This window comes from Cetorhinus maximus, chromosome 21 (assembly GCF_964194155.1).
Source record: "Cetorhinus maximus chromosome 21, sCetMax3.hap1.1, whole genome shotgun sequence".
Lineage (NCBI taxonomy): Eukaryota > Metazoa > Chordata > Chondrichthyes > Lamniformes > Cetorhinidae > Cetorhinus > Cetorhinus maximus.
The window spans coordinates 32,132,370-32,150,640 of record NC_135899.1 but is presented as its reverse complement, the minus strand read 5'-3'; the positions used below and the strand labels follow the sequence as shown (position 1 = coordinate 32,150,640).

The window sequence follows — 18,271 nt, the reverse complement described above, 5'->3', positions numbered from 1 at the left end:
TAATACCTTTAGTGAGCAAAAGTCTTTCAATCTCAGGCTGGGGATTTCCGGTCCTGCCGAAAGTCAATGGACTTTTGGCTGACCCGCCGCATCCCCCATGGCAGGTCCTTTCACGACAAGGCTGGAAAATCCCAGCCTCAGTTTTAAAGTTAGGAAGCATAAATTGGCCTTGGAGGGAATGCAGCGCAGATTTACCAGAATGATACCTGGACTCCAAGGGTTAAATTAAGAGGTGAGATAAACAAACTAGTGTTGTACTCGTTGGAATTTAGAAGATTAAGGGTTTGATCAAGGTTTTCAAGCTATTAAGGAGAATAGGTCAGATAGAAAGAGATGAATAAACACCATTATTCATTCCATGAGCAAACGTCACCTAGGAATCAAATGTACAGTTACAGCCAGAGCAGGGAACATGAAGAAACAGCAGAGTTGAGAATGAGCAATTACAAATGATAGCAGGAAAACACAACTGGCTAGGGAGCCACTTCTGGAAAAAAAAATGATACACTTTTCTCCAGGTTTTGTGGCTGCCTCTATAAAACTCAGTTGTGGTGCTTAAAGAGTTAAATAGCCAACTAAAAGTTGAAGGTTTTCATTAGCCCAAATCTGATATAATGTTGCAACTGCAACTTGAATTTATATAATGCCTTCAGCATAGCAAAACATGCTAAGCACTTAACTGGAGTGTTATCGAACATTTAAAATTAAGCTACATAAAGAGATATTAAGACAAATGACCAAAAATTTGGTCACATGTTTGGTTTTAAAGGACAAAGATAAAAATAGAGATGTGGAGAAGTTTAGGGAATGAATTCCAGAACTCAGGGCCTAGGTAGCTGAAGGCACAGCTGGCCAATGGTAGGAGTGATGAAAATCAGGGATGGGCAAGAGGCCAGAATCAGAGGAATATAGAGATCTCAGAGGGTTGTAGGGGTGGAAGAGGTTACAGAGATAGGGAGGAGTAGACCATGGAAGGATTTGAAAATAAGCATGATAGTTTTAAAATAGGTGCATTGTCTGACAGGGAACCAATGCAAGTCAGCAAACTCAGGGTGGATAGGCGAACGGCACTTAGTGTGTGAGCTAAGATACATGCAGCAGAGTTTTGGATGAGCTCAAGTTTATGGAAGGTGGAAAATAGGAGGCCAGCCAGGAGATTAATTGAATTGTCAAATCTAGAGACAACAAAGGCATGGATGAAGGTTTCAGCAGCAAATGAGCTGAGTCAGGATTAGAAACATTGGAGTTTTTGTTCTTGTACTCTTGCTGGTAATAGGTCAAAAAGGAAACCTAAGGTACACTTTTCAAATATGCCAAGATGCTGCGATTAATTTGATATTTTTGTATGGCAATTCCTGCTTCATTTTGAGTGGCCACTTCTTAAACTCCATAAAATTCCATATTCAACTTTTTTTCCAGAATATAAAATAGTGGGGAGGGGGGGGGGGTGCAGGGTCAGTTTGAGAGTCTTAATGAACCCAACAGGTTGTTGGAAATCTGAAAACACACTGTTTGGTATTCAATAAAAAGGAAATAGAGCCACCCAGCTACCTTTACTGAGATTGGGGCATAATTGTGGTATGGATCCAGTCCCAGGATGAGATTAGAAGGGGCCCGTTCTCACTGGGCTTTGGCTCATCTAACATTTGTACTGGGGATGTCATTGGAATCTATAATCAAGAATAGAGTGTCTGAGTGTTTAAGAGAAATTCAAGTTGATTAGCAAAAGACAACATGGATTTGTAAAGGGTAGATCATGTCTAATGATCCCAAATAGTTATTTCCTCAAAAAATTCAAAGTAGTTGACAGGGGAATGTCTATTAATGTACTTTATATGAACTTCCAGAAGGCATTCAATAAGATTCCACATTAATTCTAGCTACAGTATTTAAAGGTCATGGAATTGAAGGCAAATTATTGACTTGGTTAGGTGGTAGGAGGTGATGGGTAAGGACTCAAATTGGAAGGAAGTGGCCAGTGGACTATACTCTGGTGAAATTAGCAGTGTGTGTCACTAGTGTGTGTGTGTAAGTTCCACCCTGCTGCTATTCTGGTGTTTCCACAGGCTCTGGCAAAATTTTGGGAAACATACTAAAAAGGTGAAACTAAACTATGGTTTTGTAAATAAGAGTTGTAATTTTTAAAATTTATTCTCTTTACATATGAAGTTACATAAAATCTTATTTATTCTAAATAAGTAGTTATGTTAAATTCAGCAAATTAGGAAATTATTTATTAAAAAAGTTTATATTGTACTTTAAACTCCAAAATGAAAGCCAATATGGTGCCCTCCCACTTTCAGAAACTGAAGTACAACTTATGGAGACATAAGATAGTGCAGCACCTAAAATTAGTGACAAAAAAGGGTTTCCTGTTTGTTCTTCCTGGGCATGTTAGCAAAACTAAATGAAGATAGATGTCAAAGACAAGAATACACACTTGAAAGCTATGGAGTAGGGACATCCTGGAGTGATCTTGGAATGAAAGACCAAATAATCCTGGGTAAGTAGGTTAAAAAGATCCAAAGCTCTAGTGGCTGATGAGTCAGAGCTCAAGAAGACTTGAAGCAATATTTAAAAGAACCAGAATTATAAATGTTTTACAAATAGTTGTTTGGTAGTACAGAACTTGAGTATTGCTGAAAAAAGGCATTTTGTCGAAGCTTTTTGTCTTGCATTCATCAGGACAATCACCAGATTACCAATGTCAGGGGAAACAACAGCTTTATACTTATGAAATGAGAGTGCTGATTGGTTGGCAAGCGGACTCTGATTGGTAGAGACGTTGCCATGGAGAATGCACTAGTTAATGATAACTGAGTTAACTGCCAAGCATTGTTTGAAATTTAAATCAGGCAGCTTGACTCTGATTGGTCAAGGCATTGCCCTGAGGAATGAGCCAGCGAACGGCTATCACTTATTTTGTTTAGCTATAATGTGCGATGTGTGCACATGTTCTTTCTGTCCATGTTCTTTGTGGAACCATAAGTTGGCATGAGCTTACACTGAGTTAGAATGAAGGGGGCAGGGAGGGGTTGGCGGCATTGGTAACACCTTTTCACTTTACCTTTCATAAGGTTCCCAAATCTAGGTTATAGTTTGTGACCACTGAGGTCTATGGACCACAAGTCACAGAGGTGGCCTAACTCCATGGAAACTGTGAGGGCCAAGGAGACTCTCACCCTTGCAAAGGAGCTAGTCAGGTTGGGAGCGCAGTGTGCAGGTAAATTAGAGGTGCCAGGAGTGGGGGCGGGAATCACAGAATCAGGTCCCACCCACCATTTTGAAATTGCTCCAGAGTCATTTCAATTTTGCAAAAATGTGGGCCAATGTCTCAAGCATGGAGGTGTAAATAGTAGAAACTAAAGAAAGCTCTGCATAGCACATAAAGAGAATTACCAATTGAAGCAGAAGCATTTGAAAATTATAAAAAATATCCAGAATATAAAAACGATAAAGTCACAATTTAACAATTACAATTAGGTGTTAAAATGCAGCTAGTTACAAATGGTTACCCAATAGCCACATAATTCAAAAACATGGATCACCTGTTTCCAGCAATTAATAGTGTAGTTAGCTTATGAATTCAGCTTTCCTCCAATACTCTTTATTCGCGCTGGTGGCAACAAAGCATATTCCTTGTGCAGATTCACACCCATTACCAACTGAAAAGTGATAGGTTGAGAGCAGGTACAGTAGAGCAGCTGCAGCAGAAAGAATGTGCGGAATTTTATGGCCCTGTTGCAGCGGAGGCGGGGCTATAAAATACAGTGAGCTGTTCAAAAGTCCATTGGCTTTGGTGGGACCGAAAAATCCCGCCGGTGGGAGGGGCCATAAAATTCTGTCCAATAACAATTCATCGAACTATTTCACAATAGAAGACATAGGTGATGCTTGGTATATGTTCCTTGTTGTTTCAATATGTGAAAAGCAGCATGCTAACAGACCATATGATTTAGACTAAAGCTAAATATCAAATTTATTGCAAGGTGTAAATTTTTGCACAAGATAACCAACAACAACGTATTTACTGACATCAATGTTTAAACCGTTTTCTAAAACCAAGATATTTAAAAGATCTTGGAGGAGTTTTTTTTCCATCTTTCACAGAATTCTGGATGACTTAAGCATGGGTTCTACAACTCCAAGAAGTTTTCATGGCCCATGGTTATACTGATATTAGGTTGAGCTAAGTGAACCCACGGAACTAAGGCAGTCCCTAGTATGTATAATGTTAATTTTGTTTCAAGTAAGTTTGAAGCTTCCTTGAAGGATGCTCTCATCAATATGCCAGTTTTGTCATTGATGTTAATATTGAACCAACTACTTTCTCAGAAGGATATTCACTGCTGAGGCATCCGGTAGAGAGATACTAATTCTGTCTTCTCTCACATTGTTAAACTTGCAAACATTGTCTGAAGTCAAACAATGGTAACATGGTTGTCATTCATTCATTCAGGAATTCAGGTCCTTAGCTCATTGTCTGCTGATGTTTCATCCTGAGCAGTTTCCTTGACAGCTTTTTCAGTTTTGGTTTGCCATTGCCTTTCACTCTCAGATGCAGGGAGAAGAGGCAGGTCCCAAGTCTACTCAGCCAGAATGGGAAGTAAATCCATCATTGGCAATATTCTGAACCACGCACTTGCCATCTAGCCAACTGACCCCCTTATGGTTGCTGTATCACAAGCAAATTAGGTATCCTTTCCGAATCTAAATGTTCACTCCAAAATAGTTGGTGCAGGTTATTTATGCTCAAACCCTCACATCAAGATAAAATAAAATCTAAACAGAAAGCTCTACTTAAAAATTCCTACGTGTTGGTTCTGCTACAAATTCATATCAGTGAATATGATATGGAAATACTTTACAATATTAGATAGAGTGGAGAGCCTGTTCATCATAACCATGTCATTCAAGTGACTAGTGGTCAGACAGCTATAATGGTTCCTGTGGCCAAATCATGTTCAAAGCAAGATACCTGTAAACCTTGTAATTTAGAATTTAGGAAATAACATCTTTAAAGGGAAGTTATATTGTGGAAGTTTCTTCCAAAAATATTTCTTAAACAGAATAAGTGAGGAATTTCACAAGTATGTTGAGGGAATTCTTAACGTCATGCAGCACATATCCAAGATTCAGGCATATGCTACCCACAATTATCTGACAAGACTCTCTAGATGACTAAAGATGACAGATGAACAGACAAGAGGAGGTAACACTGGGGCGCTCAGTATATTTATAATTTTTTTCCTAAATAATCTCCACGTCCCCCTTCAGAGAAGTACATTCCAGTGTACTGCAAGAGGGAGTTGGCAGTGCAATGCTGGATTTCATGCTGGAGCTGTAGAATGGTAGAATCTCACAGCACAGAAGGAGGCTGTTGTGCCTTTGCCGGCTCTTTGAAAGAGCTATCCAATTAATCCCTTCCCTTGCTCCTTCCCCATAGCCCTGCATATCTTTCCCTTTCAAATACGTATCCAATTTATTTTGAAAGTTACCATTAAATCTGCTTCCACTACCCTTTTACATTGTGCATTCCAGTTCATAATGGCAGGTATGCCTCCAATTATTCAAGGTACTGAAAGGAAGAATGGAAGGATTTCTATCCTGTGTGAACGCGTCTGTGTATTTCTAGAGAGGAGGAGTAGGTGAAGCAGTTCTGGCAGAAGTCACATTGAAAGCGTCTGTCACCTGTGTGGGTATGCTGGTGTTTTAGAAGGTCTGGCAACTGGGTGAAACCTTTATTGCAAAATTCACATTTGAATGGTTTATCACCTGTGGGTACACACTGGTGTCTCAGGAAATATGAGGAGCTCAGGAAAGCTTTATCACAAACCTCACACCTGAACGGTCTCTCTCCTGTGTGGATGCGCTGGTGTACTACAAGGTATGATGAGCTACAGAAATCTTTATCACAAATGTCACACCTGAACGGCCGCTCATCTGTGTGGCTGCGCTGGTGTATTCGGAGGTATGAGGAGCTGCAGAAATCTTTGTTACAAACCTCACACCTGAATGGTCTCTCATCTGTGTGGACACGCTGATGCTTTCGGAGGTACGATAAATTGCAGAAACCTTTGTTGCAAACCTCACAACTGAACGGTCTCTCACCAGTGTGGATACGCTGGTGTACAACAAGGTAAGCGGAGCTGCAGAAATCTTTGTTGCAAACCTCACACCTGAACAACTTCCCACTTTTACGAATGCACTTATGCTCCAGGAGGCCTGTTGATGTTATGAAAGCTTTGCTGCAGGCATCACACTTGAAGGCTTTCTCCTCTGTGTGGGTACGCCGGTGTTCTACTAGGTGCAACTGCTTCATGAAAGCTTTGTCACAAACCTTGCATTTGAATGGTTTCTCACCTGTGTGGATGCGCCAATGTTGCAGGAGGGTTGATGCTTGTGCAAAGGCCTTTTCACATACCTTACATTTGAATGGCCTCTCACCTGTGTGAACGTGCCGGTGTTTCACGAGACTTGATGAATGACTGAAACCCTTATCACACACCTCACACTTGAATGGCCTCTCACCGGTGTGCATGCGTAGGTGGTTCACAAGCTCCGACGACTGTGCAAACGTCCAACCGCACATGTCACACTTATATGGTTTCTTTCCCATGTTACTGCTCTTATATTACAGTACACATGGGAGTAAGGCTTTGCCAAAACCTCACTTCTGAAGTAGATTTGCAGAAGACTTTATTATGAAGCAATTCCTTTGATAATGACCAGGATCTATCTGTAGGGTCTTTCCTTCCTGTAATCCCAGTATTGCTTAATACAGCGCAACCATTCTGTAAAATAAAAATGAAAAGTCATGTATCTCCTCTGATTCTTTCTGTTTGCTGTTGATTTTTCTTAGGAGGTTGTGACAGATTGGAGCCAAGCTCCTTGCTGCCCTCACCCAACACCCACAAATTTGCTCTTTCCGACAAGTGTCACAGGCCAATAATCAACTCCTCTCTCCCTAGACCAGAAGCTCTGAGGTTCATGACAGTGATTGACCAGAAGGTCATTAAATGTTCATGATCAGTATTGTGAGGTAGTTGTGAAAGTTAATTGGGTATTAGGATGTATAGTTAGGGCAGTTAAATATAAATAAGACATAAGACATAGGAGCAGAAATTAGGCCAATTGGCCCATACTGTCTGCTCCACCATTCAATCATGGCTGATAAGTTTCTCAACCCCTTCTCCCCGTAACCTTTGATCCCCTTACCAATCAAGAACCTGTCTATCTCGGTCTTAAATACACTCAATGACCTGGCCTCCACAGCCTTCTGTGGCAATGAATTCCATAGATTCACCACTCTCTGGCTAAAGAAGTTTCTCCTCATCTCTGTTCTAAAAGGTCTTCCCTTTACTCTGAGGTTGTGCCCTTGGGTCCTAGTCTCTCCTACTAATGGAAACATCTTCCCCACGTCCACTCTATCCAGGCCTTTCAGTATTCTGTAAGTTTCAATCAGATCCCTCCTCATCCTTCTAAACTCCATCGAGTATAGACCCAGAGTCTTCAAACGTTCCTCATATGTTAAGCCTTTCATTCCTGGGATCGTTCTCGTGAACCTCCTCTGGACCCTCTCCAGGGCCAGCACATCCTTCCTGAGATACGGGGCCCAAAATATTCTCACAATATTCTAAATGTGGTCTGACCAGAGCCTTATAAGGCCTCAGCAGCACATCCCTGCTTTTATATTCTAGTCCTCTTGAAATAAATGCCAACATTGCATTTGCCTTCCTAACTACCGACTCAACCTGCAAGTTAACCTTAAGAGAATCCTGGACTAGGACTCCCAAGTCCCTTTGTACTCCAGATTTCTGAATTCTCTCCCCATTTAGAAAATAGTCCATGCCTCTATTCTTCCTACCAAAGTGCATGACCTCTCGCTTCCCCATGTTGTATTCCATCTGCCACTTCTTTGCCCATTCTCCTAACCTGTCCAAATCCTTCTGCAGCCTCCCCACCTCCTCAATACTACCTGTCCCTCCACCTATCTTTGTATCATCTGCAAACTTAGCCAGGGTGCCCTCAGTTCCTTCATCTAGATCATTAATGTATAATTAATAAAACTAGAAATAAAATCCTTTCCTGTCCAAAAATGTTGTCTGGCTGCAGTTGGAATATTGTGTCAATGTCCAAGAAATAGCAGAAGTGTAGGCACTCGTCAGACCATATAGTTTGCTGGGAAAATTAGAAATACAGTCGTTTCCTTGCACAAGAACTTTCTCTGGCTGCATTTGGAATATAATGACAATCCAAGAAATAGCAGAAATGAAGGCAATCTACAGACCATGTAGTTTTCACTGGAGAGGAAAGCTGAAGTAGTTTCTATGGTGGGTGTCTCAGCCAAATTGACAGTTTTACACAGGGCCAGCAAATTCAAACATACAGCCTCATAAATTTCTAGAAACAAATTGTTTATTGTTAACTTACTTCCTCAAAGAAACTTCATTTTCTCCTTCCAACCTGTTTCCCGGTTTCTTCATTTCTAACACCTATTCCTTTTTTATACCATGGTGTTCTTCCCTAACCTTTCAATTCTATAATAGTAAGATCCTTTAAAAAGTTAAAATAATCCAGTATTGCATACTCTGGAACACCATATAGTCATCTCCCACATCGGGTTTCACCTGGAGAAAAAGAACCATCAGAGCTTTCACTTAGTGAGGCTTCCCTGCCCATATCATCTAGTCCACTGAGTGAAGGTCACATTTTTATTGGTAGTATTGATCAGTCCCCCCAAGTAAGGGTATCAACTTCCCTGGTCATATCATCTAGTCCCACTGAGTAAGCGCCTCAACTTCCCTGTTGATATTTATATCATTTAGTCTACTGAGGAAGGGCCATGGTTTCCTGGGCCACATCAACGAGTCTCACTGGGTGGAATTTTCCATTCTGAAAACTAAGTGTGGTGGCTGGCGGGATAGTCGGCATGTTTCCCACTGGGTGCCAGGGTGGGTTCTCGTGCCCGACTGTACGCATGGAACCTCATTAAGTACACATCGATGAGCCGCTCTCCGAATCACATGGTGGGGCAGGCATGGATTTGTCCGCCTCTCTGTTACCTTATGAGGGCGAAGATCCTAGTACCATATTTAAACGCCACCCGGACACACATATTCACTCTCTGCAGCCCAGCTGTGTAGTGTGCACATACTGAGATGGTCCCCAGGAGAAAGAAGCCATGCGCCCCAAAGTTCAGTCATGACTCCCTGATGGCTCTCCTCAATGCCTTCCACAAATGCCGTCATGTCCGCTTCCCAAGGGATGGAACCAGGAAGTCTACCAACCTCACCTCGCTTGCCTGGGAGGAGGTCGCATTGGAGATCTGTGCTGTTGGGACCGAAAAAAGAAATGCCCTACAATGCAGGAAGAGGATGAACAATCTAATCCCTTACGCCAGGGTAAGTCAACCTTCTGCTCTCTCTGGACTCACAAACTCATAATGGCATTTGGTACTCTAAGGGTTACACTCCTCAGGGATCTCACACATTATTAGAGTAGAGGACATCAGTACTGAATGTCTTACACACACTTCAACATTACCGCCATCTCATGTATTATCCTGCACAATCAACGTCTTCTGCCCTTACTAGGAAGGGCTCAGCGCACACAGCAGGTATGCATGCTTACCAACTTCTCCTCCATCCGTTCTCATCACACTCCATCCATTTGTCTTCATGCAGGCAAAGCTAGCCCACAACAGGAGGAAGAGATCACAGATGAAAGGCGGACATCCAAGAGTTCAGTACCTTCGAGGAGGAGGCAGATAATTAGCAAGGAAGGACAGGGATCACTCCTGTGGTGAAGGCAAGATCGGCCTTCCAAAATCTACCCATTGCCAATTCATTAGTCGACCACACCTCGACATTCACAGTGAGTGACGTGCGATGTTGCATTCTGCCTGTCAATGAATTAAATTTATCTTTTCTCTCTTACAGCCATCAGCAGGCCGAGACAGAGGTCCAACCAGACCATCAGCCCCAGCCCCCTGGTCCACCTCAGATGAGGACCCGTCACTGCGTTCACCTGTACCCTCCACCAGCACACAGACACACCTTAATGGGTCCTAGATCTAGGCTTGGGATCACTTTCTGGAGACTACCTCAGTGACATGTCTCCACAGCAGTCGGAGGCAGTGGCAGCTTAGGTCTCATGCACTAGGAGGACTGTGGGAGAACACAGTCTCCCACAGGTGAGGAGGCACCTGCTGAGTCTGAGTCAGATGATGAGCCGTTGCCCACATGCTGGTGATGCAAAGACAGGCGGAACATCAGGCAGAGCTGCAAGAGGCAGTCAACAGACTAGGACGAAGCATGGAGAAGTCTGTCCATGTTTTGTCTGGTGTGAGTGCCTCGAGGTCACCATGGGAAAGGTGGCAGCGCTTTGGAGACCCTGGTCCAGCAGGCTCTGCCGGACATACACTTGGACCTGTACTCCATTGCTCTACGCATTAGTGGGATCCATTAGTGGCTAGGTGAGAGGGGGGGAAATGGGGCACCTTGACCTCCCTCCAGGTGCTGTTTCTCCTCGAGTCAGGTAGCGGTCCTCTGGCGCCCAAAGGGAGAACGACCATCAGCTGGAAAACCCGGAGCCATCTACCCAGGAGACCGCAAGAGCGTCCAGCCACTCCCAACCCCTCTGCCTGTGACCCCATTAGTTTCAGCTCCACAGGCTAAGGACGGTGCACCTGCCCCACAGCAGGAGACCTAAAGCAGGCGGGGCCCTCCAGAGGATGCCCGCCAAAGTCATCTCAGGCAATAGGGCATAGCATTCAGCAGGCTGCCTCCACGTCTGCTGCGAATGTTGGGGTTGCAGCAAGACATAGCAGTAGGGTTAGGAAAATTAAGAAATACTGAGAGCACAATGGTGGCACAGGTGTTCACTCACTGTATATATCATGAACCTTTGTAAATACATTTTGATTTCATGATTGTAATCTCAGCAGGTTAATGCCTTTTGAATAAGAATCTATGTGCCCTTTTATTGCGAGGGTGACCCAAGCTCCCACACCGTGATTGCCTCCGTTTGTGTGCCTTAGATACATGTGATGTTTAGCAGATTCATGTTAGTAACTTGCCCCTTGTGTCATGTAAGGAAGATGTGTCAAACCAAATCCTGAAAGTGACTGCTCCCTCTCTAAATCCTTTATAAAAGGCAGTGTCCAGAATTGAATACAATCCTCCAGTTGTGGCTGAACTAGTGTTTTATAAAAGTACATCATATTTTCTTTGCTTTTGTGCTCTATTTATAAAGCAGACTTTTTTTATTTAAATGCTTTCTCAACCTGCCCTTCCACCTTCAATGATTTGTGCACATATTACCTCCCCATGTCTCTCTGTTCCTGCACCCCCTTGAGAATTGTACCCTTTAGTTTATATTAGCTCTCTTCTTTCTGCCTACCAAATGTATCAATTCACATTCCTCTGTGTTAAAGTTTATCTACTTCTCTGCTTTTGAATTTTATTTCTCTAGAAATGAAACCCAGTGCTTTGTTTGTTTTTTATGACCTTTTTTAAACCTGTGTCACTACTTTTAATGGTTTGTGAATGTGTACCACCTAGATTCCTTTGTTCCATTACACTTTTTAGACTGTTAACTTTCCAAGGTATACATGGCCTCCTTATTCTCCTGACCAAAATGCACCTCACACATACCTCTGCTGCAGCAGTTTCCATACTGTGGGTTGTGACCCCTATTGGGGTCGCAGAGATAGGCGAGTGGAATCGCGAGGAATGTCTATTAATATATATTAAAATATTGTTCTCTCTTACAAAACCTCCTGTTACTGACATAATGACAGATTGGTTACTAATTAGTTTAACCTAGTGTCTCCTGCCTGGCACTACAAAGGAACAGAATATACTCTGGGCATCCCAGATAGATGACCACCTAGTAAGGAAATTCCACTATTCCAGCTAATCTCTGATGTTAATACAAATCCTTATCTGATAATCACATCAAAATCTAATTAATTTTTATGTTGTTGGGCATGGGGGTGGGGAGCAGTTTTCTTCACCTCCCAGTGTAATTCCAGAGAGAGACCAGTAGCACCTATCTCATTGAGTAGTCTACCGATCTCCCACTGAAGATTGGGAAAACCCCTGCTGAATTTCAAGGTCATCCACTTTTCATTGTTAATTGCAGATCGTTGACAGTCTCTGCGGAAGGCCATGTATGTACATGTTTGTTTCTTCTTCCCATTCCAAGACTGGGTCAAAATTCCAGGAAACAGCGCAGGGCCTAGCTCAGTCTCCATAGAAACTACTTCTTTGGGCTCAATTAGTTGTCATGGCCTGATACAAGCCTCATGTGGCGCAGAGCTCCCAGAACCAGGTGAACCACGTCTGCTGCTGGTTTGATACAGAAAGGACTGGAGGAGGCCCAGTGAGGATTTTAGGCTTTCCGGGAGGCCAGCAATCAGTTTGACGTGTACTTCATCTCGGTGCTGAAGCAGATCATCCTGGATGGCATTGATTAGATGTGGCTGCCCGTCACCTGCACTTGTCACCTCAACATGTGGCCCTATGGTGGCCTGTCCAGCCTCAACAAGGTCAAGAACACTGCCAAGCACAGCAAGGAGCAGGGCAAAATCTGATGTCACTCCTTCGACACCCTGCCGCACCCTAGCAGGACCAGCAGGACCCCTATTATGCATCATCCAAGATGCTATGAGGCACTAAAATCTTCTGAGCTGCAAAATTGTGAGAGCTGTAGAGTCACAAGGGAAAGTCAAGAATTGAAGCAGGGATGAAATGTCCTGCAAGCCTTTGGATGAAGATAAGTTCCTAGAAATATTACACATCAAGTCTACAAACATTGCTGTACTCAGTGTTAAACCATGTTATTTTTAAATGTTGCTGCACGCAGTTATTTATTATGAAGGAATGTTAAATATGACATGAAAAGAAGTTTCTTCTTTCCTCTTCTCCCCAAATTGTCTTGTTGCCTCTTGAAGGCAGTAGCCAATGCCGGACACAGCAGTCAAATGAAGAAAATTACAATAACTTGAGTGAATGCACAGCCATTCATGCAGAAGTTGTTCAATTTGCTATAGATTGCACAAGAATTCAAAAAAGAATTATGTTTTCAAAAAGATAAAATATAAAAAGATAAAACCCTGAAGCCGGGTGCGATGTTACTTTGCTCCGCCCTGCTTGTCTTTTTGTTCTCTCTCTCACTGGGCCATGGCCTCCTGCCTGTGGCCACTTACTGAGTCTTAAAGCTTGGCCCCGACCACAAACTCCATGCGATGCCTCTGCTGCCCGCTTGGGCTCTAACATTAGGCATCTCAAGAGCCTCAACCCTCGCTTCTACTGCTTCCCTGCCAAGTCCATGAGCTGGAGTGGCTCAATCAGATTAAGTTATAGACTGGTAAGTACATGAAATACTAAAATTTTTACAAACTACTTTAAAAACACAGATTTTTCATATTTTCATGCTATATATTGTATGTTGAATTTTAATCATTATATACTGAATGTTACTATGCTTCTTTATTACTGATTTGTTTTTGTTGGCGTCCGGGGGTCACACTAATTTTCAAGAGTTAAAATGGAGTCACATTGAAAAATAGTTTGGGAAGCACTGCTATATTGAAATCAGTTTGCTATTTAGATGAAAGCAAAATACTGTGGATGCTGGAAAGGAAGAGTCATATGGACTCGAAACGTTAACTATGTTTTTATCTCCACAGATGCTGTTAGACCTGCTGAGTTTTTCCAACATTTTCTGTTTTTGTTGCTGTTTAGATGTCCAGCCTGAAAATTTGATCATGTTTTTGTGTATTTTATTCCAGTGTTCCTCAATAACAACTGTATGTACCCATCCCAAATATTGTATAATCTGCCAATTTTGAAATTGTGCTTCTGCTTGCCAAGTACAAATAATTTATGCAAATGCTTCAAGTAGCCATCTATGTCATGCTGTTAATATATTTGGGGCCAGTCATTCTAATGGCACCTCTGTTAAGGGCTGGGAATTCTATGTTATATTTCCGCTTTGTTTTTTGAGTTTCTTTGTACCTTTCTATATCTAGATATCGATGAATTCCCATTCCTGCCATCCATGTGGTTTTCATTTGCACGCCATTTAGGTAAAATTTATAGCATCCCCAGATAATGAAATAAGAATCATTCTCAAAATGATTTCAGCGTCTGCTTCCTGTTCTTTTTATCATCACAGAACCCTTTTCTTCAACAGCTGGCAGAATAATACCGGGCCTTATCTTAGACTAATGGACAAACATATTGGTTAAATATCAGTAGAACAATTGAGCAGTACCAATAACGCAACATGTATTTTACAGGGATTGATCACAGTGAAAATATTTAATAGTTCTCCAGTCCTGTGCTAAAGGAGAAAACAAAGTCATTCCTTGTGGAGCGGTGCTATTATTTTTTTCATTATCTATGGAAGTTACCTGGCTTGACAAAATCAAAAGTCACATACATGTTCTCCTCAAAGGCTGCAGCTACTGATTTGAAAAATGAAAGGCTGCTAACAGAGGTCAGGAACAAACAGAATTTAATGGGCTAATTTTAACTCTAACTGTCTAGCGAAAACCAGATGGGCAAACGGTTGGAATGTCTGCACTGCCTTGTCCACTGTGGTCCCACCATATTCCTACAGGCTGGGATTTTAATCTCTTTTGAGAAGCTGAGCAGGAGACCAGCTAGAATGTAGCAGAATCCAGCTTTGAAAATAGAAATAGGACTTTGATGAAATTATTGTAATTTTAACCCGAAACCTGTGTGGGGATGCCATCCTACCTTTTCTCTAGGCAAATCTAACAGAAATGGCAGAAATGACTGGGGCCAATAAGTGAGTAAATTTAATTTAGTTTTGTTTCCTTGTGGGCTGGGAGCACAAACTTTGACTCCCCTGTCCTAGGCTTTCCTCCCCTTGCCCCATCACACCTTGACTACCCACATGTGCATCCCCCTCTCCTCTCCCTCCAAGATCACTTTCTTCACTGCCTGGAAGCAATCCACTGTGTCTCCAGCAGGAGCCTCCTGAAGACCACCCGTTACAGGTGGGAGACTGACATGGGCCCTTGAGATAAAGTCCTGTTCACCTCCACCTAGGCCCTCACCTGCAGGACTCCTGCTGGAAATTAAAATTCTGGCTTAAACAGCTGCGCACTCTAAAAAGACTGCCAATCAAACACATTTAAACAAATTACATGGCATTTAACAACTCGCCCTTCTTCTGGATAAAGTATATAACAAGTTAATTTTTTTAAATTCTACAAATGTTGCAAGTCAGAAACAAGAAAGTATGACTGTTCTCTTCATAGATATTGACTGTTGGTGGCATAGTGGTAACATCACTGAACTAATAATCCAGAGGCCCAGCCTAATATTCTGGGGGCAAGGGTTCAAATCCCACTATGCAGCTGGTAGAATTTGAATTAATCATCTGGAATTGAAAAGCTAGTCTCAGTAATGGTGACCATGAAACCATTGTTGATTGTCCCAACTGGTTCACTAATGCCCTTTAGGGAAGGAAACCTGCCATCCTTATCTGGTCTGACTCCAGACCCACAGCAATGTGGTTGACTCTTAAGTGCCCTCTGAAATGGTGTGGCAAGCCATTCAGTTCAAGGGGCAATTAGGGATGTGGCAACAAATGCTGGCCTTGCCAGCGATGCCCACATCCTAGGAAAGAATAAAGAAGTCTGGTGCATAATTGTCTCTTTATATTTTTGGCTTAATTTAGTCAGTTAAGATGACCACTTTCCTGGGACTGTAGCTCATTTTAACCCTGAATGTGCTATGGTAAAATTAAAGGAGCCAATATCAATCTTAATCTTACAACCATGTCAGAGGACTATGCCCAGATTTTCCCTGGTTCTTAAACAAGAAACATTTCATTTACAAGAAACTAGTAAACAGCTTCAGACTTACTTGTGCAGCAGGCCTTCTCAGAGGGTAATGTGTCTCACTAGAAATGGATTATCATCACAGGCAGGCAATCTGTAAGAATCCTCAGACATTCTGCAGCTCTCATATAGTGACACCTCACCTTCAAATGTAATGACCCATGAACAAAATTCAGCCTGTAAATCAGAAGGAAAAATATGTGTGCAAATCTTGGCTTCCAACAAAAACACTCAATATCCAACACTCAGCTCCAGCCAAACAGTTCAATACAAAGAAGCACAGAAGCCTCTCAGCTAGATCCTCTCACACAGAACCAGGAGCATTTCTGTTCCCTTCCTGATACCCCACAGAATTGTCAGATTGCTTGAACATATCAATAATTCGATTACATAAAATCTGTACAAACCTCTTTCCTGCTCTCACCGTCTTCACTCCTCCCACTTTAATGCAGGCGTAGACAGGAACTCAACCTACTGCAAAAAAGGGGGAGGAAAAAAATGGAACACTGAGCATAGTGTTTTGATTGGCACTTCTAACTGCCAATCAGGGGCTGTAATATATCTGGGTCTTTGCATATTACATGTCAATCACACTTTTCAACCAGTCAGCCTGCACTGAGAGCGGGACTTCCACGTTACTCAGTAAAGCTAACATGATACAGCTACTGCTGTATTGCTAGGGAAAACATTCAAGCTGAGGGGATTTAAAAATATATTGAGTCCAACCATGAATCTGGACACCCTCACCAATTTAGCGTGGCAGCAGAAGCAAACCATCAGTCTTTGTCTTGACTGTGGTCTTCCTGTCTGTGACACTGAGAAACACTGAGAAAATGTGATTTTCTCAGTGTCACAGAAAGTAAGACTGGTCAAGACAAAAGCAGATGGTGAGAAGGGCTCTCTCCATCAAATTTTTCCTGCATACTCTCAGTCTTGCCCCCTCCGCATGTTGCCCTCAAAGGAGCTGTGGTGGTGAACAAAATGTTGTCTATTTCCTTCTGGAATCTGCCTTTGCAAAGCAGGTGTGGAAAGCGATGCAGGGGTTTTTGTCAAGGTTCACCCTGAGCAACTCTGTGACAGAGGAATCTTGCTCTACAGGCTGTTCCCAGACACGCACATTGAGATAAACATCAACTGCAGCTGGAGGACCATCAACCCCGTGAAAAACAATGTTTGGTCTGCCCGAAACTTGCTGTTCTTCCAGTGCAAAGAGCTGTCCACAATTAGTTGTTGCAGACTGACACATTCCAAGGTCCAAGACTATGTGCTGAGGGACAGACTAAAGCTTGGGGCCACAAAGACATAATAGGGAAAGGGTACCTTCTGAGGTCTTTCAGCCATAGTACACTGAGGGGCTGAACCCTAGGGGCAGCATTTTCTGGCTCCACCTGCCACCAGGATCGTCCGGTCCCGCCAAAAGTCAATGGAGTTTTGGCTGGCCCACTGCATAGCCAGCTGCGGGTCCCGCCACAGTGGGACCGTAAAATCCTTGCCTAAATAAAAGAAAATGAATAAAATGGACGGAATTTTCCAGGCCCGCTGGTGTTGGGCGCCATGGCGGGCATGAGTAGGAAGGCCAAAAATCGGCTTTTCAACATTTGGAATCATCTGTTCTGCTCGTTAATGGCGGACCGTGTTTCCCACTGCTGGACATCGGAAATTTTATTGTAATACATTTGTGTATTATTATAAGCCCAGCTTTCCAGAATCATTCCCCACATCAAATTTACTGCCGACGTCGGCCGGAAAACACATTGGTGCAGAACACGTCTTGACTATTGTGATGTGCAGAAGTCAGGACATACCATCAGGGCCTTGCTCACGTTGCGGACATCCAAGGAGCAGAAGATGCTGCAGCCCAACATCAACGGGACCCTGGAGGAACATCCATCGCATGCTGGATGTATTCTCATGGACACGGCTTTGTCGCGAAGCAGCTCACGTAAGGTGGAAAATCACTGTTGAGAGTCTACTTTGGGGCCTCAGTGTCTTGGCCATGGTCTGCAACAGATGATCGTCGAGTGGGTGGAGAGGAAGGTCCAGCTGTGAGTGGGAAAGGAAGCTGTAATGGAATGAGTGTGGGAGAGGAAGGTCTAGGTTTGATTGGGAGAGGAAGGCATATCGGGGGCTGAAGTTGGGATGGGGGAACAAAAGTGTCGGGGGGCGGGGTGAGGTTGGGGGGGGAATGAAGATGTCAGGGGAGTGAGGTTGGATGGGGGGAGGGAGTACAGGGGAAGAGGAGGTAACGGGGGAGAATACGGCAACTGGGGAAGTAGTTGTAAGGGAGGAGGAAGGTGTAAGGGAAAGAGTTTGGGGGAGGAAGGAGTCCAGGGGGAGGAAGGAGTAAAGGTGGAGGAAGAAGTAAAGGTGAAGGAAGGAGTCAGGAAG

At 43.1% G+C, this 18,271-nt stretch overlaps 1 protein-coding gene across 2 annotated transcripts; it reads right to left on the bottom strand.

Moving 5' to 3' along the window:
• Positions 1-3,949: 3,949 nt before the first annotated feature.
• Positions 3,950-16,356, bottom strand: LOC144695838 (uncharacterized). 2 transcript variants are annotated; one of them, XM_078566863.1, is made up of 3 exons: positions 16,291-16,356; positions 15,909-16,060; positions 3,950-6,794 (listed from the first exon to the last, which is right to left on the bottom strand). In XM_078566863.1, the coding sequence occupies exon 3, from the start codon at positions 6,617-6,619 to the stop codon at positions 5,603-5,605; it is 1,017 nt and encodes a 338-aa protein (XP_078422989.1). In that variant the 5' UTR covers positions 6,620-6,794; positions 15,909-16,060; positions 16,291-16,356; the 3' UTR covers positions 3,950-5,602. The 2 variants fall into 2 exon arrangements, with proteins under 2 accessions (XP_078422989.1, XP_078422990.1); XM_078566864.1 differs by lacking the exons at positions 15,909-16,060; positions 16,291-16,356 and adding an exon at positions 14,025-14,113.
• Positions 16,357-18,271: the final 1,915 nt, after the last annotated feature.

What these genes read in the sequence shown, in the direction of transcription:
- LOC144695838 (XM_078566863.1), bottom strand. Translation starts at nt 6,619, where the DNA reads ATGGGAAAGAAACCATATAAGTGTGACATGTGCGGTTGGACGTTTGCA.